This window comes from Lissotriton vulgaris, chromosome 2_1 (assembly GCF_964263255.1).
Source record: "Lissotriton vulgaris chromosome 2_1, aLisVul1.2, whole genome shotgun sequence".
Lineage (NCBI taxonomy): Eukaryota > Metazoa > Chordata > Amphibia > Caudata > Salamandridae > Lissotriton > Lissotriton vulgaris.
In genome coordinates this window covers 1,985,242,931-1,985,267,352 of record NC_141687.1, presented here as the reverse complement: position 1 = coordinate 1,985,267,352, position 24,422 = coordinate 1,985,242,931, and the positions used below count along the sequence as shown (strand labels likewise).

The window sequence follows — 24,422 nt, the reverse complement described above, 5'->3', positions numbered from 1 at the left end:
TGCACGCTGTCTTCCTATATCTTTTTAACAATTTCAAGCACTAGATCTGCTGTTCTTGTCCTCGATATATATATATATATATATACTCTCTCTTTCCAATATGTGATGAGCTTTTATGACTTATTAGGATTCACTGTAGTTAATAAACCTCTCCCAATTTCACGTTTCCACATTTCAATGCTGTTCTCTGCACTGCAAGGCATTGTTCTGAGAGAAGAACACAAGATCACATTTTTGGTGTACTTTGAAGCATTTCTCTAGTACAGAATATGCTAGTTATTTGTGCTAAGAGACCTCTGGATCTCTCTAGATGCTTCCAGCAAAAGAGAGAATTGCACACATGGTCTTCTACAAGACTGGGCTGGGCCTACCTTCCTGACCAACCTACTGCACAGGGCATCACAAGGGAAGAGCAGCTAGGTCTCTGCGCACAGCACGCCAAGCTTTACTTGGGCCGCCCTCCTGTTACAAAATATATTTAAATAATATAAAAGCAAACCTGGCATGTTCCTATATGATGTAGCTATCGCGGGCACACCAAAAGGTAGTACCAAATACTGTATTGCTCCTTGGGCTACTAGCCAGAGTGTGGCTCTGCAGCAGTTTGTGTTCAGGTCCCAACATAAGCTTCTGATCAGCCTGTTAACCAGCTTATAGGCTTGGGACGTCATTGTGGAAAAATCAACTTGTCTTTGAGGTTGTGAAAGTTCTACTTCTGAGGTCAATTTTGGTGTACAGATGAGACAGAACACAATGTGGGGCTGTAAAGATCCTAAGATTAAGGACCAACAGTTCAAAACCCTGTTTGCAAACCGGGACACGAATGAGTCGTGTTAGACTGTGATCCTAATCTACCTTTTAGATCAGTTCTCAGAAGCTCTACTAGGGCTCATGTGATGCTTATGTTCACAGTAGTACATGAGCAGTCCATCTTCGGAGCAGTCGTTTTCAGTATTTCCATGAAACATGTCCTAATCTAATTTTACAAGTTAGTGAGTGTTTTCATTTCCATTGTGTGGACCATGACATAAACCACACCATGAATAAGTTATTCGCTTGTACCTAAAATGTCACCCGCATCCATCAAGTGTTGCTGAATCCTTTTCTACCACCGCTTCCAAGATTCGTGATTAGACTGCTCACGTAATGTTGGGCCATCACCCCAGGTGCTGCATCCCACCTTGAGATTAATACAATAACCCGGAGCTGGCTTCCCACCTAGAATTTAATACAATACCCAGAGCTGGCTTCTGTCACTGGCACCCACTCAGGAACCTTTTTCATACTTCCATCTGATACCAGAAAGTAGTGTTGAGCGACCAGACATACTTTAGACTACAGCTCCCACCTGACTCACAGAGGCTCTCAGCCATATTGCTGGGCCTTCGAAATGCATCTGCATACTGTATTTCATAACAGTGGACCTATGCATGGGGGCAACATAACCCTGTGTTAAAAGTCTTTGAACAACACCCTGTCATGGATAGAGTCCAGACCAATGTACTTTATACAATAAATGTGATACTAAACAATTCTGCTATTGCTTATGCGATGGACCAAGCATCCAGACACCAACGAGACAATTACTGCAAGCAAACAACAGCTACCTCACTACCACTAAACATTCTTTTGAGTAAAGGATGAGAGCACTTCCTCAATAAAATCATGTCTTGCAATTGGCAGGCAGAGTATCCTCAATTTATTCTGACCTGAATGCAGGGTGAATACCTGACTCCAGGTCAGCCAGTCAATAAGTCTTTATTCGGCCATCAAAGAGCATACAAGTGCATTGAATAAAACATTGGTGCCTAAAATCAAGTTTTGTACATGACTATCTAAAATAAATGTACATTTCCAGTTTGAACAGATAAAACCATCTAAAATATTTGATAAATATGACATTAGGAATATAGTACAAAACACAGAATCAAAGTTATAACAAGCATTTACAATGCAACGGTTTTGCCTTTGACAATGTTAGAGTTATTGGCATTGCAAATGTTAAAATCTTTTATTTTTTATTTTTTGAGTAAACAGATAAATAAATGGCGTTGTTGTTTACTAGTAAATAGCTTTATGTGTAGCAAATGTTAGACGTATTGCATTTGCACTTATACACACACCTAGGTATATGTCTACAGAGACATACACACACAGAGCTCTCCTTCTACACATATTGACTGGCTTTGTATAGACAACTACACACACACAGCACGAGACATGCATAGTTATACAGACATACACAGTTACACTGTATTATACATACATAGCATCACACACATAGCATCACACACAGACAGCATTATTCAGCTCCTGGACATATATCTTCACACATACACAGCTACAGACACACACAGCCACACATTGCTACATACACACACATAGCATCATATACACATAGCATCACGTACACAGTAACACTTAGCTCTTGTATACATAGCTGCACACATACACTTGTACAGAGGTACACAGTTCGACCTTGCTATAGACACACACAGTATCACACACATATAGTATCACACACACATTGCATCACACATACATATAGCCTCACTCAGCTCCTGTACACATAGCTCCACAAATACACAGCCACACACAGCATGACATTCACACACATAGCATCACTCTGCTCTTGTACTTATAGCTCCACATATATACAGCCACAGAGACACAGTCAGAAATTGCTATATACACACACATTACACACATATAGCATTACATATACATAACATCACACATACACATAGCATCACTCAGCTATTGTACACATAGCTCCACACATACACAGCTACACAGTCACACACTGCTACACACACATCTTATAACACACATAGACAGCATTATATGCATACAGCATCATGAACACACAGCATCACACATATAGCATTCCACACACACAGCATTGTACACACACAGGATTACACACATACATCATTATACAAACATAGCATTACACACATATACAGTAACATACACACACAGTACTACACATACAGAGCCTCCCTTCACATTTTAAACACAGAGTTTACACACATACTGAGTTCTACACTTATACATAGTGTTCTACACACACAAAATGCAAGCTTAGATGATGGTGTCATATAGCACAGTAGACCAACATCCTCAAATAATGGGTGCATAATAAAAAGTAGAGTGCAGTTAAGCAAGATAATGCTAGGAAAGGCATATGGAATAGAAAGAAGTGAGCATTGTAAGACAACACATAGTAAAGTAGAGCAACAAGTTAAGCTAAGGTAACACAGGGTGGATTGATATGTTTCCTCCTTTACTAATCAAAAGAGAAACAGATCAGATTGATGTAAACAAAGATGTACAGAAACAACATACGACAACAACCACACGCAGCTGCTTACCTGATCGCAAACGCTACTTCGACGCACACGGACAGCGGGGGGGGGGGCTGATCGCAAACGCTACTACGAGGCAACACAGGGCATCTTACACCTACAAAATAAAAGAGAAACAGATAACATTAATGTAAGGAAACAACAGATTACAACAACGGAACACGCAAAGAGGCGATCGCTCAACAGTGGAACACAGGGCATCCTAATCCTACAAAAACAAAAGAGAAACAGATCAGATTGATGTAAACAAAGATGTACGGCAACAACAGACAACAACAACCACACGCAGCTGCTTACCTGATCGCAAACGCTACTTCGAGGCACACGGACAGCGGGAGGGGGGGGAGAGGCTGATCGCAAATGCTACTACGAGGCAACACGGGGCATCTTACACCTACATAATAAAAGAGAAAGAGATAACATAAATGTAAGGAAACGACAGATTACAACGACGGAACACGCAAAGAGGTGATCGCTCAACAGTCAGGACACAAAGCATCTTAATCCTACAAAAACAAAAGAGAAACAGATCAGATTGATGTAAACAAAGATGTACGGCAACAACAGACAACAACAACCACACGCAGCTGCTTACCTGATTGCAAACTCTACTTCGAGGCACACGGACAGCGGGAGGAGGGGGGGGAGGCTGATCGCAAACGCTACTACGAGGCAACACGGGGCATCTTACACCTACAAAATAAAAGAGAAACAGATAGCATTAATGTAAGGAAACAACAGATTACAACGACGGAACACGCAAAGAGGTGATTGCTCAACAGTCGAACACAGGGCATCTTAATCCTACAAAAACAAAAGGGAAACAGAACAGATTGATGTAAACAAAGATGTACGGCAACAACAGACAACAACAACCACACGCAGCTGCTTACCTGATCGCAAACGCTACTTCGAGGCACACGGACAGTGGGAGGAGGGGGGGGGAGGCTGATCGCAAACGCGACTACGAGGCAACACGGGGCATCTTACACCTACAAAATAAAAGAGAAACAGACGACAATGACTGGCGGAAGGGGGAGGAGAGGCGAGAACGGCCAAAAGCACTCACGTGGACCAAGACTTCCTCCGGCGGCGGTCGGCCGCAGAATGAACAAAAGAAACATGGACGCGACAAAAAAATAAACACCGCCCACCGCCGCATGACGATTTCGAAAGGGGCGGAAAGCCTAAAAGTTGCAGGAACGCCCCCGAATCTGCTCTCAGGGTGACGAGCAGATGTCTGTTCCAATGGCTAGCCTCCATGTATGGAGCTAGCCAATGGAAACAGAGGCCGGGACCAAAGCCACTCTATTCTTCTCATAAGGTTTTCCCTGCAGCTGCGCAGTGCGCAGCTCGCTAGTCAAAACCTAAAAATGGGGCATGTAAAGTGCAGAGATGGTAGTGCAGGGACAGAAAGGATAATATTAAAAACTGTCTATAAAATATCCCACAATTTATAATACAAGCATAATTTATCTCATTACAGAAACAGATAGGAGCTCTCTGTTCCTTAAACAGCGTCTTCCTGTATCTTAGTGTTCCTGAAAGAAAGCTTGCAACTCCAAAGCAGACCATGGGGTAAGACAACATTTGTAAATAAATCAGGGCAGGCCTCGCTTGTGCAATATTACAATTCCTTATCAACAGAAAAATACATTGTTTCCGTTAAATACTATAAAAATCACAGAAAAAAGATCAAATGTAAAGTATCTTGCCCTGAGAAGTGATCACAGAGACAGGGCTTTAAGGAACCAGACTTTGGACATCCTCTGAGAACAGCTAAGAGCCAATTTATAAAATTAAATCTAAATCTGGTCAGGAGAAAACAGGGATGGGCGTTGCTAATAAAAGACCAATAAGGCGTCCCTAGTGGACTTGCACTCAATATTATGCATTGCCTTACTGTGGGCTTGGCAAGTTCCTTGCCTTCCCTTTTGCACAGACTCCTGGCCAGGAACATATTTTTAATGTCCCTCAAATCCCTGTGGCGTAACCGTCTTGGATTCGTGAACTCAGGGCAGCCTAACCTCCTTAGCCGCTCCAGGACAAAACCCAGCCAGGGGATATTCATAGCCCCTTCAAGTACAATACAGTCCTCTAGAACACGCTGATTTAAGGTAGGAACGAGGCCTAACCAAATGTTAAGCCATCACATTATTGGTGAAACTGCGATGAGGTCAGAGATATAAACCTGGCCAAGCTCTTCGTGTGGGGTGGGGGTGGGGCATGTGGGAACAGTGAGAGGTCTGCCCAAAAATGTGTTCCGGCCACCCGCAGTTCACTTACATCTTTGTATCCCTACACATCGCAGCTATAGGTGGCCAATGGTATATATTTTTCTCTATAGACCTTTAGTAGGGCAGGTATAGGTTTGGCCCCCTAGTCTCTTAGCAAAGTCCAAGGTGGCCAAGACGTTTTTAAGTACTCTTTGTGCCATCCATGACCCTGCGTTTCATGAAACAGCACCCCCAAATAGGGGAAGGTAATTCCAGAGCCTGTCTCCAGTCTTGAACTTTTCATTTATAAGTCATCGTTTTCTGTTGCGATCGAATAATTAGTTCAGTAGTCGTAAAACAAGACTACAAATCCTAAACTCCATCAGATTATTTCATGAAAGTCCAGTACTGGGTGCAGTGTCGATAATGACCTCCAAGGAGTCGCACCCTATCGAAAAGGCCCACCATGCCCCCGCTCCTCCTCTCTGAGATACATGTTTGCATAAGCACCTGCTGTGTGTACCTAGACTTGCACACTACGTCACGTGATGGGATTGGCCTGCCAGCTGCAGCCAATAGAATGACTTCACTCTTCTGGAAGAGAGAGCGCTTTGATGCGTTCTCCCTCGGAGTTTTCTCTTCTGTGCACGGCTGGTCCGTTGTCTTTCTGTTGACTCTCGCCAGGGAGGTGCCCGTCAGCAGTCAACGCTGTTGTTATCCGCTCTTTAGATGGCCTGCCGGAAGGCCTCTTTCTCGTGTTAGTGGTGAAGACTTTCATTCCTCTTTACGATTGCGCAGTTCTTCCTTTTCTTCTGTCTTGCTCCGTGAGTGTTTATTACTTCATAAACCTCATATATGAGAGGGCTGCGGTCCTGTAATATTCCCCCAGCGAGAAAAAAAAATCACCTCGACAAGGTAACGATTCCCTCATCCTTTGCCCTCCACCCTCATTAAGGTAAACATTAATTTGTCTCACCATGGCAACTCCCTCAGTTCGAAACCCGCGTGCCTCAGTTCTAGGGCAGAATAACATCTCACTGTCTGTAATTTAGAAAGAAAATACAAGTAGTTTTTTTACTTTGTGCTATAAATCAAAATAACCCATACCTGCTGACTTCAGCAAGCCTTTTTTGCTAAAGCACTGACTGCGAGCTTTGAATAGAATGTTGAAAGAGCTTCGGCTCGGTTCCTTAAAGAGCCACCGACCTTTTTGGCTTTCCTGAAAACAATTCGCTGCGTGACGCGTGACCCTGGGTTCAACTCAGCTGGAATGGTGCAATTACCCCGGGTAATGGGCCACGCAGCGTCACAGGGAGTGTAATGGTCTGCCGGTCCGCAGCACCCAGTCCAAAGCACTTCCCAGTGCTTCTTACATCTCTCAAGGTTGAATTTCTATAGCCAGGGTTATTGTTTAAAACGAAACGAGGTTGAAGTTCCCATTAGCGTCAGGATTGGAAGGTTAAGATTCTTACAGATGGAAAAGACGAGTGGTGCCCCTATAGAGCTGGTGTGCCTGAGGCGGGACGGGCACCAGTGAGTGGAGTGAATGGCAGGAGACTCCGTGCTGTGCATAGGCTACGTCTGGTGTGACTGTCGGAGCCCATGCAATGCTGAGTGGCTGTGCTGCATCGGGGGTGGTGTGTGCTGTGTGTGTCAGAAGGTCCACCAGAAGCTTGGTCAGATGATCTGTATGGTCTGCTCAGCTGTGGGCCTCCTGGTTCAGAGGGTCCTGCAGACTGGAGATCACACAGGAGGGTTTGGAGGAAGGTTTGAGATCCATAGCAAGGTTAAGGGTTTCTCTGGAAGATGTACAGGATCCTCTGGGACCTGGTTGATGGAAGGTTCAGTACTAAGCAGCGTCGGATTGGTAACGCGGGCATTTGGGCAATGCCCGCGTGGCCGGTGTCCGAGTTCTGCTGTGGGCTGCTTTTTTGAGCAGTATGGGGGCCGATTTTAGCGCTGTCTCTATTATTCGAGCACAGCCAGCGGCCCAGTGGGAGTCTGAGTGGCCTTTCTAGATGCAGATGGGCGATCATTACCTCAGTTTTACAACAGGCAGAGGTGTCACTTTCTTTCTCTCGCTGGCCGGCCCTTTAATGTGTGCAGATACTGAGCGGGGGCAGTGGGCCTGAGCAGAAGTGGCCTCACTTGTTTCACCAGTGTAAACTTACGCATGCTTTTTTTTAACCCTCCCTCCCTAAAGTTTTTTTATAAAATTACGCCAAAGCAGTGATTTGAGGAGTGATTATGCAAATGGGGGCCGATTTTTTTGGGGGCGTACCCAGGCCGATTTTCAATCCCAATCCAACCCTGGTACTAAGTGGCTCGAAGTACCCGCAGGCTGACTTCTCGGCACACTCTGTGGAGAAGTGTGGCTCAATGGTTAGAGCGGCAGACCCTGATGCAGAGGTCTGACCCGGAGCCAGGGTTCAATTCCCCGCCTTGGCGGGTCTTGGGTTCAAAATTCCACGGACCTGATAATTCTCGCCTCAGTGCCTATTCCAATCTTGAGTCCCGCTCTGCAACTCTGGGCAATAGCTTGCTTAATCTCCACAACGGCCCCCACAACGCTAAGGATGCCTGGCCTCCACCTGGGGTTTGCCCAGGAGTGGACACCTCACAGGGAAAGCGAGGAAGGGTTCCACAGCGATATTCGTACAAGCGCCTTGAGACCCTTGCGGGTGAGTAGTGCGCTATACAAGTAACAATTTACATTTTTACATTTACATTTTACTCTTAGTCACTTTTGTTCTTTGAACCGGTATATAGAGCTGAGGGTGGCAAGAACGCAGGTCCTGCAGCACTCACCACTAAGGACTCTAAACATCTGGGAACTATGGGAGTCTCAGGGGCCCCTCATCACATTCGACAGGAAGGCCCCATCATTTTGAGTTATACCACTGGACTCAGATCATTCGAACTGCTGGCACAGCTGTAAAGTGTAAATGACTGATGCAAGGCAGACAAATACTGTAGCACTAGCAACCTGAGTGGGTGAGAAAAGCTAACAAAGGCTTTTCTCTGTTGTCTGGATGTTTGGGGGACAACTCAGACCTTGCATTCATCTAGAGCCTATCATTGACTCCTCCTGAGAGAGTGGTGATGTCACGAATTTCACTGGACAATGAGAGTTCAAGAGAGCGAGTTGCCCACATCCACTCACAAGTGCCAATTTTGCCTCATACATTTATTCATCTGCTCAACAGAAAAGGTAAAAATCCCCTTGAAGATCACATGGAGGGAACTGGTACTCTGACCTCAATGCAAACGACTATAAATCCCAATTAAGAACCTAATTCCTGAGAACCTTTAGGGTCAGACTGAGCATCATGATTTTGCACATATTTTTATCTACTTATAGCCAGCAAGATGGCGAGATGGCCTTATCAAAATTGGAGTTTTTTGTAACGCATACCCGGGCTTGTAACTTTGCCAGCAGTATGTGAGTTTTTATTGTGTTATTAAGACGGGATGCTGGTTCTAGAAAAGCATTGAGAAACCTAAGTATTTTATGGGAAGTTTAGGACGAATCTGTGGAAATCTCACATGCACATTTCCCTCTTACTCGTGTAAACATGAGTTGGGCTTCAGTGTCAGGCTTTTCTGCCCCCTCAGGCTAGTGCCAGAGATATATAGTGTGTTGCCACATTGTGTGGGAGGTGTTACAACCAAGGGGGGGGGGGGGAGAAGAGACTACAAAGGCACGAGCCATTTCTCCATTACACAGATGACTGTATGGTTAATTTTTTATCTGCACACTTTCCTCTGCTTGCCCCATCACCAAGTGCAGATATTTCTTGGATACCTTCACATGAGCCTGGGCACTGCAAGTAAAGGATGGTGTGTTTGGACTCTGGAGCCAGCTTGTGTGGCCCTTGAACCGTGCAACCAGGCTTGAGAGACAGGAGCTGCTTCAGGATGATGGTCCTGTAGATATGGTTGTGGTCAGGTGATAAAACTGCTTGCTTTTACTGGGACCATTGAATTCGCTTTCTACTATGCTTAGGTAGAGGTTGAGGCTGCTGATCTAGTGAATGTATTTCGATAACCGATGCCTGCCTTTATGCAGATTTGATTCATGTACTTTTACCTTAAGATGGATGTGAAATGCGTGCCATCTTGATTAAAAGCACTTCTGGGCATGGTCGAGGTGCTGTCATCTCACCTCTCTTCATGCCTATTCTAAAGGTTCCCGGTGCAGTCCAGCCAAGGTGTCCGACAGGGGTGCAGTCCAGCCAAGGTGTCCGACAGGTGCAGCTATGTGCGTTCAAGACATGCTGCTTCTTGTAAAAATGGTGGTATCCAATGACAACTCAGGCTGTGTGGCGATTCTTAAAAGTAAACTTTGCTTGTAGTACGGACGCATAAATTGTCCTTGTTAAACAGATCCAATCATATTAAAGGTAATAATCCCAAACACAAGCGCACTTTCTCTAAGGCATGTGCCTTATGCTCTGTACTCCGATGCACACCTGTGTTGAAGTGTAACTGTGAAATTGAATCATCAGTCTTACATTTTGGTCTGTGTGGTGCACATAGACTAGACTTGATGTGTCTTTTATGCAACACATAAAGACATTTTTGGTGGACACCATGACCTGAGAGAAAACCACCTTCAAGCAGTAACCATGCTATATCTGAAAAATTACCCATGATGCAGTTTTTTGATATGAAAATATGGTTTGGATGGCACCAAACAAGAAATGAAAGGAAGGACTACAGTCAAGTGACATGTGCAAAGATGATAGGGAAGAAAATGCTGCCATGTCCCTCCCTCTTCTATCGACAAGCAAGCGTTACCACGTATTGGCAAGATGCTTACTGATCTCTGGTAAACCACACCTGTTGGGTCTGACAATGCAGGACGAGCAGCAGTTATTCTGTTTACGCTTTAAGGTCACACCCAACTGAAGTCGGGTCTTGCTTGCGGGGACAGGGGCTTAGGCACACTTGAAAGGGCCCTCTTTCCCGCCTGCTGCTGCATGACGCAGCACTGCTCAGCGATGGCGGACTCCAGTTCCAAGGTGCTGTGTGCTGAGCAGCGGGCATGGATCAGCCCTGTAATAAGGATCCAAGATGGCGGAAGAGGAAAATTCTCCTCCAGACAGGAGAAGGCACGTGCCACCAAGGTGCCACTAGGAGGAGGCACGTGCCTAATTATCGCAAGTGGACTCCGACAATGCTGACAAAAAGGCATCTTAACACTTGCATTCTCATGATATATATGTTTTACCGTGGATCTATAACTGAACAACGCAGTGCTTAATAAGAGTAGAAAGATAATTACCTGACATCGGTCCCGCCAGGAGAAAGAACATACTTAATATCTATGTGTATGTGAGAGGTCAGTTTCGAATTTCATGCTGTCGAGCCCCTCTGAAGGGTTATTTTAAGCGCTGAACCTGCTAGTAATTGCAGTCTTATAAAGAGCCCATTTATCTTAATTAATGTGAGATTGAGCCAGTTATCCATCACTGACTGCCCCGCTCATAGTTTTATTTTAGAATGTAATCAAGCTGCTGAGGTGGAAAGGAATGTTAAAGCACATTTAGCTAGAAATAATCGAGATTTTCTGGACAATGCACTTGGTCTAACACAAGGAACTGAGAGTCTGATTTACACCCTGGCGGACGGCCCGTAGCTCTGCCATGGGGACAGAGTAAAGTACTTTGTTCCTATGGTGGCGAGGCTGCCCAACTAATTTAAAAATAATGGCCATTATGGTGGGATTTTCTTTTTTGGAAAAAAAATAAAAGAATGCATCCCTCGACATGGGAGGCTTCTCTCATGGCAGGGCAGGAATAATTAAAATGGTTTTAGTGTTCTTTACCACCAGGTTTTCCCTTGCTGTAAGGTGTAGTAAAAAAGGACTACATTTCCGCCCATCTAAATTGGGTGGGTGGGCATGTAGCCATTTCTCTGACAGTTCGTAGTCCCAAAGAAATTTGGCCACAGTGGAGGCAGACTAGTCTTCGCCGTGGCCAAACATATGGTCAGCCCGAAATTACATTTGGTGGCCCACTGCTTTATTGGTAGGGAAGGAACTCATCACAATTGCGACGGAGTACCCTCTCCGCCAATATATAAATCAGGTCCTTAGTTTCTTCGGTTTTTGAACGCCTTTGTGATAGATAGATTCTGACATTCCCTTCATGTCTTTTACAATGTTTATCACCATATGCTCTACATTGTAAATGTTTTCTGTCAGCACCAGCTCTATATTGAACCTTGTTATTGTCAAAAGCTGGTCTCCCCCACCTCAACTTACATTAGAAGTGGCTGGCCCTTATTTCCTAGGCCTCAGAAAATAAAATGAGGGAGTGTCTAAATTCTTACAGATTTTATCTATATATAACGAGTAGCTCCAAACTTTTTATTTATTGTTTTATTGTTTGAGTTCACACAGCAGGTATATTGCTTAAAATGTGTGAAATATAGAAATTGATTTAAAAATATGGGCTACTAAAATTCCTTTAATTTGGCGAATTATCCACTTAATCAACTGGTAGAGTCCTCTCAGCATTAGATTTTATCTAATCTTCTGATTACAGGTAGCTGGGCAAATCCTGACTCTGCCCTTACGTGCTTCAGGAAGGAGTCACTTCTGGCATTTGCTACATTAATCAATCTAATATTTTTTCAACAATATTGTCTCTCCTCTGTAGTGCTTCCAAATAAATGTGTTTTTTTGTTTTGCATACATGTTGTGACAGTAATAAACCTCGGTGTTCATTCGGGTTTTGTTAGATTTATGTCTTGCATTTTATTAATCAGAATGCGAGTGCCTATAGTAGTTCATGTTAATAGCTCTATTTCACTCTACTATGTAAATATGCATGATGGTTTTGAAAGTTAACGCAACCCTGGCATCGTGCCCCGCTGTCGCCAGTGGCAAAACCACCACTACCATGATGTCCATCCACTCATGGACCCCATCTGCCCATTGCCCCCACCACTCCTTTATGAAAAGACTCGTTCCGATCAGCAAAGCACTAACGCCCTTCCTCAATGCTTTCATCGACTCAGCCACATCATCCTAATATACCTGGCCTAGGTATTAGAGAAGCTCACCAATCGATGCTTCATCAACCTCCTCAACATCCACTAACTCTTTGACGTAATGCAGTCCAACGTCAGGCCCAAGCCATAGTACAGAAGCAGCACTTGATGGCACCACAGATGACTCAGCATGTTACTGAAGTCATCTGTGGTGACTGCAGTCCAGAAGGATGAGGGCTGCAGTTTCTCCTCTGAGAAGAGGAGAAACTGCAGCCCTCATCCTTCTGGACCTCTCTATAGCTTTTGACGTGGTCTCTCAACCCCATCCCATCAGACGTCTGTGCAAAGTGCCCGCTTGTCTCTGGTTCTTTTCCTTCATTACGGGCAGAAGGCAAGCTGTCAGTCTGGCAACTTACGCTTAGTAGCCCACAAACTCATCTGTGGATGAACCTCAAGGTTTATCCCTCATCCCCACCCTCTTCAGTGCTTACATGATCCCCCAGGCTAACGTCATCCCTGCCCAACACGTCACCATCCTTTCCTATGCTGACAACACGCAACTCATACTATCTTTCCGAGACAGGACCCCCAATGCAAAGAACAAACTCATGGTCAACATGACTGAAGTGGCTAACTGGATGAAAGTGAACTGTCTCAAGCTCAATACTGACACACTGAAGTAATGATCTTCTGCAACAAAAGCTGGTGGCCGGCCAAAGCTGGTTCTACACCCACGCCCAGCACCCATGCCAGGAACCTAAGAATCATCATTGACGACAATCTGAACATGTCGGCACAAGTCAACACTGTTACTGCACCCTGAAGCTGAGAAAAATCTTTAAATGGCTTCCATGTAACATGAGAAAAAAATGTAATTCACGCCTTATTCACCAGCAAGTTGGACTATAGGAACCCTCTTCACTGGTATCATCAAGCAACGGTATCACCAAGCAACTCACCAGATGACTACAAACCATCAGGAGCACGGCAGACAGACTCATACTCAACCTCCCACACAGAACTCACATTAAATCGCACCTTAAGGAGCTCAACTGGCTCCCAACACACAAACGTGTTCAGTTCAAACTCCTCACTCAACCGTTTAAAGAACCACACAACTTAGGCCCCATTTACCTGAAAGATCACATCTCCTTCCATCAACCACTGAGACACCTCCCCTCTATAACACTCCTACTAGCACACATCCAACACATACATAGAACCAGATACTGAGGACTGGCCTTCTCTCAGTGCTTAATGTGAGCCAGCGGTTTCTGGTGCTGGGCGCAGGCACTTAATTGTCAACACCAGCACTCATGACAGTCTGCTACATGATGGCAATGTTTGTCTAAATTACAAATGAACACAACAACAGATGTTTATTATTCAATACACATTAAAAATGACTAATATGTGCTGCCCAAGCCAATCTTATAGTTTGGGGGCCTATAATTGTCACACTTGTATGGTGTGATGGTTAGTAGCTGTGTTGCTTCTGTAATTGGTGATGCTGGCAGGGGCAATGGGTGGTGCAAGCTGCAGTGGCCTCCTGACGAGGGGGCTGGCACTTAATATTTTACAAATTAAGCGCTGTATATCACTCCTAAAGTGTAGAAGAACCTTCCATTTCACATCAGATCATCCCCCCTCTTCTTGAATACCACTAGAAGCTAAATACCTGGTTATTCAAATAACCACCCTGCCCTAGGCAAGGTCAGGTACACACACCTGCTCACAGCCAGGATACCCTTGAGGGTGACAGTACATTATACAAATACATATAACATATCCTACTACATCTACAATCGCCTGAAGTTAATTTCATATCCTGGAAGGGCAGACTCAGTCTCCCATATTTCCAAGGTTGGTAATTGAACACAATTAAATCTATTATATGCAGCGTTTAAAAATTGCAGAAGTGTGGGATGAAGCACTATGTGAACACAAGTAAATCAAGTTATTATGTGACTTTCACATTAGTCATAGTGCTCCTTCCTTTATCCTCTGGTTGATCTCGTCAGACCATTAATGAGGTTTACCATGGTCACTGCACATGGACGTTTGATTTCACTGCTTGCAGCTAAGGAGTAATCACGATCACCCTGTGCCTTTCCATTGCCAACGTATAAGGGATCTCTTTTTATTCTGTACAGTGTTGTGGGATGCACCACTGACGTCATCATGCTAAGGCTTGGGAATGTTGTTTCACTATTTCACCCACTGTATCAAGGTGCTCAAAGCAGACTTTAGGGGGCCAATATTAACCCTTTCCATCATTTCTACTCTTTATCTATAGCCCATCACTTATTTTCATTTTCCCATTCAAGAACTTACAGTTAGATTACAGTCATTGGGGGGAAATAAACTGGTAACAACCGGAGGCTAATGACTAAAAGTGTTATGTAATTTCTCCTATAGTGAAAATTGTCAATGCTATTTCATTGGTACCATTCAGAGCCGTAATTGTGTTTTCCCGACTAGGATTAACCATTGGTACAAACAATGTCATTTTATAAATCTAGACTTCTTGATACATTATTTGTACTAGAGTAGCACAATGTCTGGGCATACGAGTCTGGGACCTGCTTGCCGGACAGGAACCTGAGACACATTGGCCAGGGGAATGGTTTGAGTTTATTCTGAGTATGGTTTCAGGTCAGACTGATGACTGCTACCCTTGGATGTCTACCTCTAAATTGGAATAGGTGAGTGTGTTCTAGTGCCTAATTTGTAAAAGAAATTAAGTGCCAGGGCCCTTCATGGAAGGCCACTGCAGACTGCACCATGCAATACCCCAGCCAGTGCTGCCAATGACAGTACCAACATAACATCTAACCATCACACTCCTACAAGTGTGACAATTCGGGATGCACAAAGCTATGATAATGTTTTGAGAGGCTGGTATTATTCATTTTCAATGCCATTTGACTTAATAAACATGGCTGTCGTACTTATCTCAGACAGCAAAAAATCTTTTCTTAAACACACTTGGCCAGTAATCAATCATTAATTCCAAAACACTATGCACATATATTTTGTGTGTTTGAGTCTTTATCTCATTTTACATATGTTCATTTTAGGGTTTATCACTGTCATGAAAAACATCCATCTGGTACAATCAAAACACAAATTAAGACGGACTGCACCAGCAGTAAACAAAACAAATCACAATACAATATAGTATAGCACATAAAAATTATTCAAACATCCATTAGCTACTGAGCAAACCGGAATAATGGGCAATAGACCCAAAAAAGTTCACGTAAATGTTTTTTCTACCCCGTTGGTTATGGAATGGGGTTATATAACCAATATTGTGTTACCACACTCAGTAGTATCCCAATATTATTGATGCTTCTTTTTGAAGGGTAATTAAATTCTTGTTTGAATCCTAGATAGTAGGTTTGTCCTTGAGGTGATACTTCTAATAAATACGCATGTAGCAATGCGAACACGTTTCAACATCATAGAAAGTAGGGGTGTATATACAATTCTTTTTGGAGGTCATCCTCAGGGCAATGGAGAAAAACTTGTTCATTTGTAACCAGAATTGTGAACATACTCACATTGTGTGTGTGGCCACTTTTTGGCCGTATTGTTTTTGTCAACAACCGAGAGAATCAGTTATTTATTTGATAAGCCAATATTTTCCGTAGAGAACGGGACTTGCTTAGCTGGTCCCCTTCCAGGTTTGAACCAACAACCTGTCTATCTCAGACAGTGCCATCATGTGGTGAAATGTCACTAGCCGGTGCTGATAATTACATGCCAGTGCCGAGCACATAAAACCACTGGCTCAAATTAAGAACTGGTGTGTGCGTTTACTCAGGGGCCCATTTTAAGGTCAGACCGAGCAGAGCGTCTTTGATTACATCACAGAATGTTGAGGCTGGTGATGACTTTAGACAGGTGTCAGGGAGTTGGTAGTCTGGTGAGGCCCTATAAATGTACCTCCAGTAGATTTTAGTTAAAAACTTACTCAGGACCTCTCTTATTATAAAGAGAGAGGCACCAGGTTCCTGAATTAATGAACCAATTCAGGTATGCCAACCCTTACCTCAGTGTGGTTCTTAGAGAATCACGAGATGCTGGTTGAAACATTAGAGCATCACTTTAGTGGTACTGGTGGAAGGTGAAACTCTCTGGACGCTGGCAAGACAGCAGCAGGAAAGAATGAATGAGCTGGGAGTGTGACGACTTTGAATGTGTTGCCATTACATGGCTCTTCCGTTCATAGCACTCGAGCAATGACATAGCTAGGGTCTTTGTCATTTACATTGACATTTTTTTTGTCATTCACTAGAAATAATGCTCTTAGGGAAAGAGGAATGTTAGGCAGGAAGGCAATATATATATATGAAGCCAGAAGCTTAGTCCTTGGCTAGTCACTTGCAAATCATTTGGGTTATATTGCACTTAGGCGAAGCAGATGTTTTAAAAATATAGGTTATTTTTGTGTCAGTCTTCCCATTTGGAGAGTAAACCTGCTGATGAAAAAGAATACTGAACCCTCACTGATGTCCTATCCAGACACATTATTGGTTGTTGGCGCTATGTACCGCTATATAAAAAGAGTGACCCAATGGCAGAGTTGAAGAAATGACCATCTTCAGAACCATATCATATATTATTTGAATGCCTAACACTCTCTGAAGAGGTTGTGACTTTATTTGAATGGAAAGAATAACAACTCTGTGGCTGGGATGGACACCTCTCACTTTCTTAAGAACATTGGTTCCATTCGACAAATCTGCAACAACAAAAAAACAATACAAAAACACACTTTGTCGTCTTAATTGCATAATGTGGATAAATTTATCAAGTGGAAGCCAATAAAAAGAGAGTAACAAAAGTGCCATTACCCATTTTAATTTCCAAACCCCTCAGTACTGGAAAAAATGGTTGATCAGATTTACACAAAATTCGGCAGGAAGGTAAAACTTTACCTGTGCCTATTTTTGGAGTAAATTCATTCTGTAGGTTTTGAGAAATTAGCATTTGCAAAGGGTCTTGCGACAATTGAGTAGCCACATAACTGGGCAGTGTGAGCTCGCCTAACCCACAGGCCCATGTGGTGATACCCCAAAGGCAGCAATAGTGAGTAAAATATATTTTTAAAACTATTTTTCTGTGAGGTTTGCAAATTCTACCACCCATTTCTTAGTCCCCAGCGCAGTTCCATATATCACGTCTGAAAACCACAAACTGGCACAAGCTTTATGGGCATGGGCCACAAACCTAGGAAAAACTTCCTTGACCATGTTGACCTTCTTTGAATTCATGAATCTGGCTCTGGAACCACAGATTTGGCACAGGTCCTTGAAAAGTGCCCTTTATTCACAGTAATGGACATTGAAGTTTGCCCACGGCTGGGCTGTGACCACAAATCCAATATCTGGATCTAGAAATCATAATAGAAATTAACAAAAAAAGTAGGGGCTAAGAGTCTGTTCCCACAGAGGGCTGAGTGAAGGGCCTAGCCAACAACCTGTGGCCATACCGGCTGCACTCGGCCAGATGCTGTGCGCTGCAAGTTTAGCCAACCACTGCGGGTTGGGTGCAGGGCCTGGCCAGAAGCTAGGCCTTGCGGCTAACTCTTTCTATGCAGGGGAGGTTGGTTGCCCACAGAGGGGGTTGGGGAGTGTGGGTAGAGCACAGGGCCTGACCAGCCTTGCTGCTAACGGCCTGTTAAAAGACACAAAGTTTGAAGTGAAGTTTATAACCTCATAAATTCAATTGCTAAAACCCCAATTAAAGTGCAGTTATGGTTAAGAATAGAAACTAAAAAAACACAGAAATTCTCCTAGTCTATTCAGGACTACAATACGTAACTCCCACAACAGACATGCAAGCCATTATCACCTTCGATGCGGCACGAATTCCGCAGCAGTGCTGGGTCATTCCAATCTCGGTCGTGGCTCGAACGGCCCACGACTGTCGTGCGCACACGCCCACCATGACTCATGACTGCCTGGGGCCATCATGAGCACGGAAGAGGTTAACACACATAAATATAACTAAAAGCAAAGCGTAATAAAACAAAAACACATAATCAAACTAATAAATAATAATACAATCACAGTTGTGTCTATTGAAGTGGTCAGGGTAATGTGATATTTAATTTAATCTGTAAGATGATTTACATTTGGAACTGCATCTGTTTCATTAAGGGTGAAGTTATTGTGTTTGTGTGACAGTTATGGTTTGCATGGTTATTTTGTGAGTTTTGCATTGCTGCCCTAAACATAACTTGCGAATCTCAGTGGTATTTTTGGTAGTCATTCGTAACCATAACTGCACGACTTAAAATATTTGATTATTTATATATATATATATATATTTTTTTTTTTTTGGAATTTTGCACGAACGTAACACTGACGAAGCCTGTCAAGGCGAAACGCGTCTGTTGGGGTGAGGGGGGTTTGGTGTGAATAAATTTTGCAATGGAATACCAGAGTGCCGACCAATTTTTCCTTAACTCGTGGATGGAGGAAGGAGTGTGTAGCTATATATATATATATATATATAGATAGATAGATAGATAGATAGATAGATAGAGAGATAGAGAGAGAGAGAGAGAGAGAGAGAGAGAGAGAGAGAGAGAGAGAGAGTATCACCCAAGTTGGGTACAGCATGATAAGGCTCATGCAGATGCATAGATCCTTCAAATGAGAAGGATGGGGGTTGAGTCACAAAACTGTCTTTCCACAATATTTTTCATAGAGGATTCTTTGTTTTCCTCTTCAGAAAATGTGGTTGAGCAGCATTCCACCAAAACTGGCTTCAAAGTAAAAAAAATGTGGAAGGAAGTGTCTTTGTTTGGATTGGTATAAATCCAAATAGTACTTTTTGGGAAATGGGCCCGATTCCTTAAGCCACAGTCCTGGTACCGAGACCAAAGACTACAGGCTATGAACGCAGAGGGGCCCCTCCTCCTGGCAGGATTCGCACACCCTGCTTCAAAAACCATTTATTTCATATTTGGAAGAACTATTTGAGAGACCCCCCCCCCCTTCGGCCTGTGGCTTCGGGTATGCCCTTCGTGGCCTTTTGTTTTTCTATTCAGGATGCGGGCCACAAGATAATATGTTCTCTTCCTGCCAGGCAGCCAACGCCTCGATACCATGGTGTTTATTTTGAATTTGTAAGCCCAAACTGGATGCCCTTAAAAACGCGTTCTCATCCACTGCAGTTTCTTTATTTCTGCCGGTCTCTAAACCTGGGTTGTTCTCTCTCCTTACACACGCACAAACACACCCCCTCGCTGACGAAGGTTATACCCCCCTCTTCGCAAATATTTAATGTCACTTTTACAGCCCTCACTGCAAATGTCACGAACTAGAGTACTCAGTACTGTCTGTCATTCCACTCCTTTCCACCTTCCCCCATCTACTGACAAGTATTTGCAAGGTTGTAAAAACTCTGTACACTACCCAGATGCCAGAAATATTGGCTTTGTGAGTTCCTGTGTGCCATTGTCTGCTGTGAGCGGCCAATGGCTGCCTTTGCATGGGTCTCTCTCCTTTAGTTTTATGCTCTTGCCACTTGTAAGTAGTCCAGTGCCTCATCTTTATTCCTCTTCTCCCCATATGCTCTGTGCTAATCATCATTCGAATGGACTGGTTCATATTTTTTCTTCCTCATTTCCACACTCTTTATCCTAACACAAACTCTTTTAAATCAATTTACTCCCTCCTTACCTTAATGCTCTGGCTGGTGTTTACGTCTATAACGCCACCCACGCACCATCAGCAAGAAAATCTGTTAAAGAGTGAGTTTGAAGTAATCACCACAACACATTCTGAAAAACTATTCTGTGTGCGTGCAAAATACCTATCATCTCATCTCAGGAAATGCTTTTGGAAGATGTATATGTTATTATCAGCCAGAAGTGTTATATGTATATGCCCCTATTACTTCATACCTCTGTGAGAATAAGGGCACTCTTGTACACCAGTTGTCTCCTAATGCCATTGCTCTGCCATCCACCTAAATACAAAATACCAAGTGGGCACAAGTATGTAGAGCGTAGGATGCATGCACAGTGCATAACAACGGTTCCCAGCTTACTTAGAACACAACAGTGTCAAAATCAATCTTCAAAAAAGTAACAGTGAAATAACAGCTGATCTAAGATGAGGGACAGCTATTAGTGTGCACACCCAATGAGCTGCAGACACTGGAATGTGCTTCTCCACTCATACAAGACGGGAAGAAGCTTAAAGATGGAGAATTTGATTTTCTCTGGTTGAGGCCGGAATAGTATTTTCTCAGAATTTGCTTGATTGTACCACAGTCTGGAAAAGTGTTATAATGCAGGCTCAGTGATATTGTTCATGAAAAAAAAATAAAAAAAAAATATTTGGACATTTTTATATAGAACTCCACGTTGCTTCTAGGATGCCTTAGAGCGCTGTACAGTACACATAAAGTACACTCTTCTTGGGTGGCATAAGGCCAACCGGTCAAATGGCATGATCTGTTTCAGACCTTTCCTCCCCACCACCATTAGGTCTGTGACCTCACCACAGGACATTCTTTCAATAGGCGTCTTGTGCCAGGCAGTGTACTTTTAATTGTGAATTATAACTTACTGTTTTGGCTGCTAAATTACAAAAAGCACACTGAAGTATTTTGAATGTGTCATATTACTGCATGTATCTCTTAAGAGCACCCTTCAACTGGCTCTGCTCTTCTCTAACTATGTCGAAAAGGTCACTTGCGAAAAATCAGTCTGAGCAATCGGGTTTTCTCTTTTAGTTTGTGATGACTTCCACTAGACCAGCAAAATTAGTCGAAAGATAAAAAAGGTTCAGCTGATTCCTAATGAAACAAGCAAATACAATTATTGTGCCGCTCTGAGTCATTTAACATAGGATTCCCTTGGATTCCTACCATCCTAACTCAACATCACCCAAGTCCTGGGTCTTTAGTTTGAAAGAATCTTAACACAACCTCAGTTGTTCTTCCAAGATCTCTGCCAAGGCTCTGATACTTTCCTACATTCTCAATCTGCCTGTCATTGCTTATTACAATCATACATAAATGGATTCCTTCCTGCAGTGAAAGTCACCATTACTAACCTGTCCATACGTTGGTGACTTCTCGGCCGTGATAGATGTGTAAATCTCCTTGGCAGCTCCAATTCAGCTGTGACCCTGAAGTGCCGGAGCGAGAATCCATTATTAATACCCGAGGCGCAAAATCTGACATGATTGTTGAATGAGGACTGCCTACACGATTTATGTTTTCTTTGCAGTGGATATCGGAAGGTAATCATATGCTCAACCTGACTTTACTCTGATTAGAAAATTTACTGCAGCCTATTCAGCAAGATTAAATACAGGTTCATATATAGCTCCCTTTAAATTGCCTTGGACATATATGGCTGTTCCTATATATTTAATATTTGGTTTTAGACCTGTCTTTCTCTCGTATAGAAAGGCTGTTCTAACCTCTTGGTGACAATTTTGTTTTTCTAGGCCAAAGAACTCTCCACCACAAGAGTGATGTCTTAGAAACTGTGATCGTAGTAAATTCGACAGCAGACAGCATCGTATCAGAGGTAAGATTATTGAGTTTTTCTTTAGTGAACAAGAGTATATCTTTGATGCTCCAATACATTAAATATAACACAGTCAAGTGATCACAATAAAAATGCATTGATTAGAAACTCGTTTTTTTCCATGTCAGATGTGAGCAGCTGACCTCAGTCAAGTTTTCTTTGTGTTCTGTTATGCCTAGTTTTGTTTTTCCCTTTAGCAATATAGAAGCATAAAAATAAAAAGGAATACATCAAAAAGAATTGGATCAGCTACTTGCACTTAATATGAGATGACTTAAATCCCTATGGGGGGTCGTCCACCATGAGAGGTATGTTATGAGAGGTATGATGCACTTCAGGGAAGACATGACAATTTAGCATTTTGAATCTAGTTCTGTGAGGGAATAAGTCGTGTTGCACTGCAAACAATACATTTTGCACTGCAAAACGTTTTATTCCCTCACATACAACTGAAAATAGCAAAGAGAAAAATTAGATAGATGGATAGATAGATAGATAGATAGATAGATAAATAGATAGATAGATAGACAGATAAATATATATATATAGATAGATAGATAGATAGATAGATAGATAGATAGATAGATAATAAATAGATAGATAGATGCCTGCATGAACTAGTACTTTATATAGTTTGAACCAAAGATGTCTGTGAATTGTTGAGGTTCCCGCCAGGGCTTCATTCTTTCACCCTTTTAGAGCAGTGTCAATATGACTAAGTGCAGTGGGGTCCAGGAATAAGAATGTGATCAGTCTGAGAGGCTGATGTGATGCTGGATTCTCTGTACTATAATTAATTGAACTGAATGTCATTGGAATATGCATTAATTTTCCCATTAAATCAGAAAAAGACATGTAGGCATCAAAGACACAGAAGAAAAGAAACTCATGGAGATTTTTATTAATTGACTTTATTAAAACTATTGTAAGGAATAAGACACTGAATAAATAGAGACATTTTGTTATCTCCATTTTTGTGACCAGCAGATCTATCAGTTCATAGTTCTCTCCGGCATGAGCAAGAATAGTGAAGATTTTTTTTCTTCCAAAGTTATGGTGCATGCCTCAGGCTACAAAGACGGGAATGATATGCTTTAGGAAGACACTGATCTCTTGATGCCCCTCTGAGGACCATTCATGCACTCAATGAGAAGTCCAATAAAACAGAGGCTGTCATTCAGGATGTGTGGAATGGAAGTTGGAGGTCCTGGCTGGTTGTGTGATCCAGGCCGAGGAGGCATCCATAGCATCACCAGCTTCTATTGAAAAATTAGAGGCCCAGAGGGAATTGACAGATGTCTGCTTCATCAGAAATGTGCCAAATGCAGTAAAATTTGCCAGGGTCTCCTCAAGCTGTTGGGGGTTCATGAGGGTGGTGGAGGAGAGCTCACTTATGCCAGTGTAGGAGAATATCCAACACGAGCTAATGGGGCTCATACAGAAGGATCCTAGCTGGAGGATCCACAGGGCTTATTGACTGCCATCAAGGAGAGGAGGGTAGAAAATAAATGCAGGAAGTACCAGGAAGGCTATTTTGGACTCACCAGAAAGCAGATAGAATTATTTGAGAGCAGTGTTGCAGGAAAAGCCTGTAGTGATTGACAACTGTCGACTACTCTTCTTCCCAGACAGGAGTCCAGTTACCCTAGTCAGGAAGCTAGCACGCATTGACTTATTAGTTTACTAAAAGACACTAGTAATGTTCTACCATGCATTCATTCTCGTTTTACCCATGGAAATATATGTGTTTTTCTTACTAGCCTTTTGATTTCCCAATACACCAGTGAAATTGTATTTTCCCTAATTGTCCCTTTAGCCTACCAGCTCAATTTAGAGATTATTTATGATTCATAAAATAAGGGTTCAGTGTAACATACAACAAAAATACAAACTCACAGGCGTAGCAGCGCAAGAAGTGTGAGTATTTCACCTCACAATCACCTTTGCACACATAGGTGAAAAAACATAATTTTAAACTCATCCCAGATCTCGTGATCAGCAACCCCAGATCTCTAGCCTTTCCATCCCTTGACCGTTAAAATTTACAATAATGACTTGTAATTGTGCAGTACTTGTTATGATTGGTCAGCTCCTGGGGCTATGTCCCTTCTTGTCCAGCACAATGCCACAGAGGTAAACGGAAATGGTAGCTGCTATTTACCTGGCCGCTGGGTAAATAGAGAATATTTTCTGCTATTTACTCAGCAGCTGGCTAAATAGTAGAACCTATTTATTATTTAGACAGCAGCCTTGACAAAAGCAGAGATTCTTCCC

At 42.9% G+C, this 24,422-nt stretch overlaps 1 protein-coding gene across 2 annotated transcripts in view; it reads left to right on the top strand.

Annotated features, from left to right (window-relative positions):
- The window catches only part of MAP1A (microtubule associated protein 1A), a 769,586-nt gene that overhangs the window by 501,467 nt on the left and 243,697 nt on the right, over positions 1 to 24,422 (top strand). For both annotated transcript variants that reach the window (XM_086958200.1, XM_086958201.1), the window contains one exon: positions 22,066 to 22,148. In XM_086958200.1, the coding sequence (XP_086814326.1) occupies positions 22,066 to 22,148 (83 nt within the window). The remainder of the gene's footprint in view (positions 1 to 22,065; positions 22,149 to 24,422) is intronic.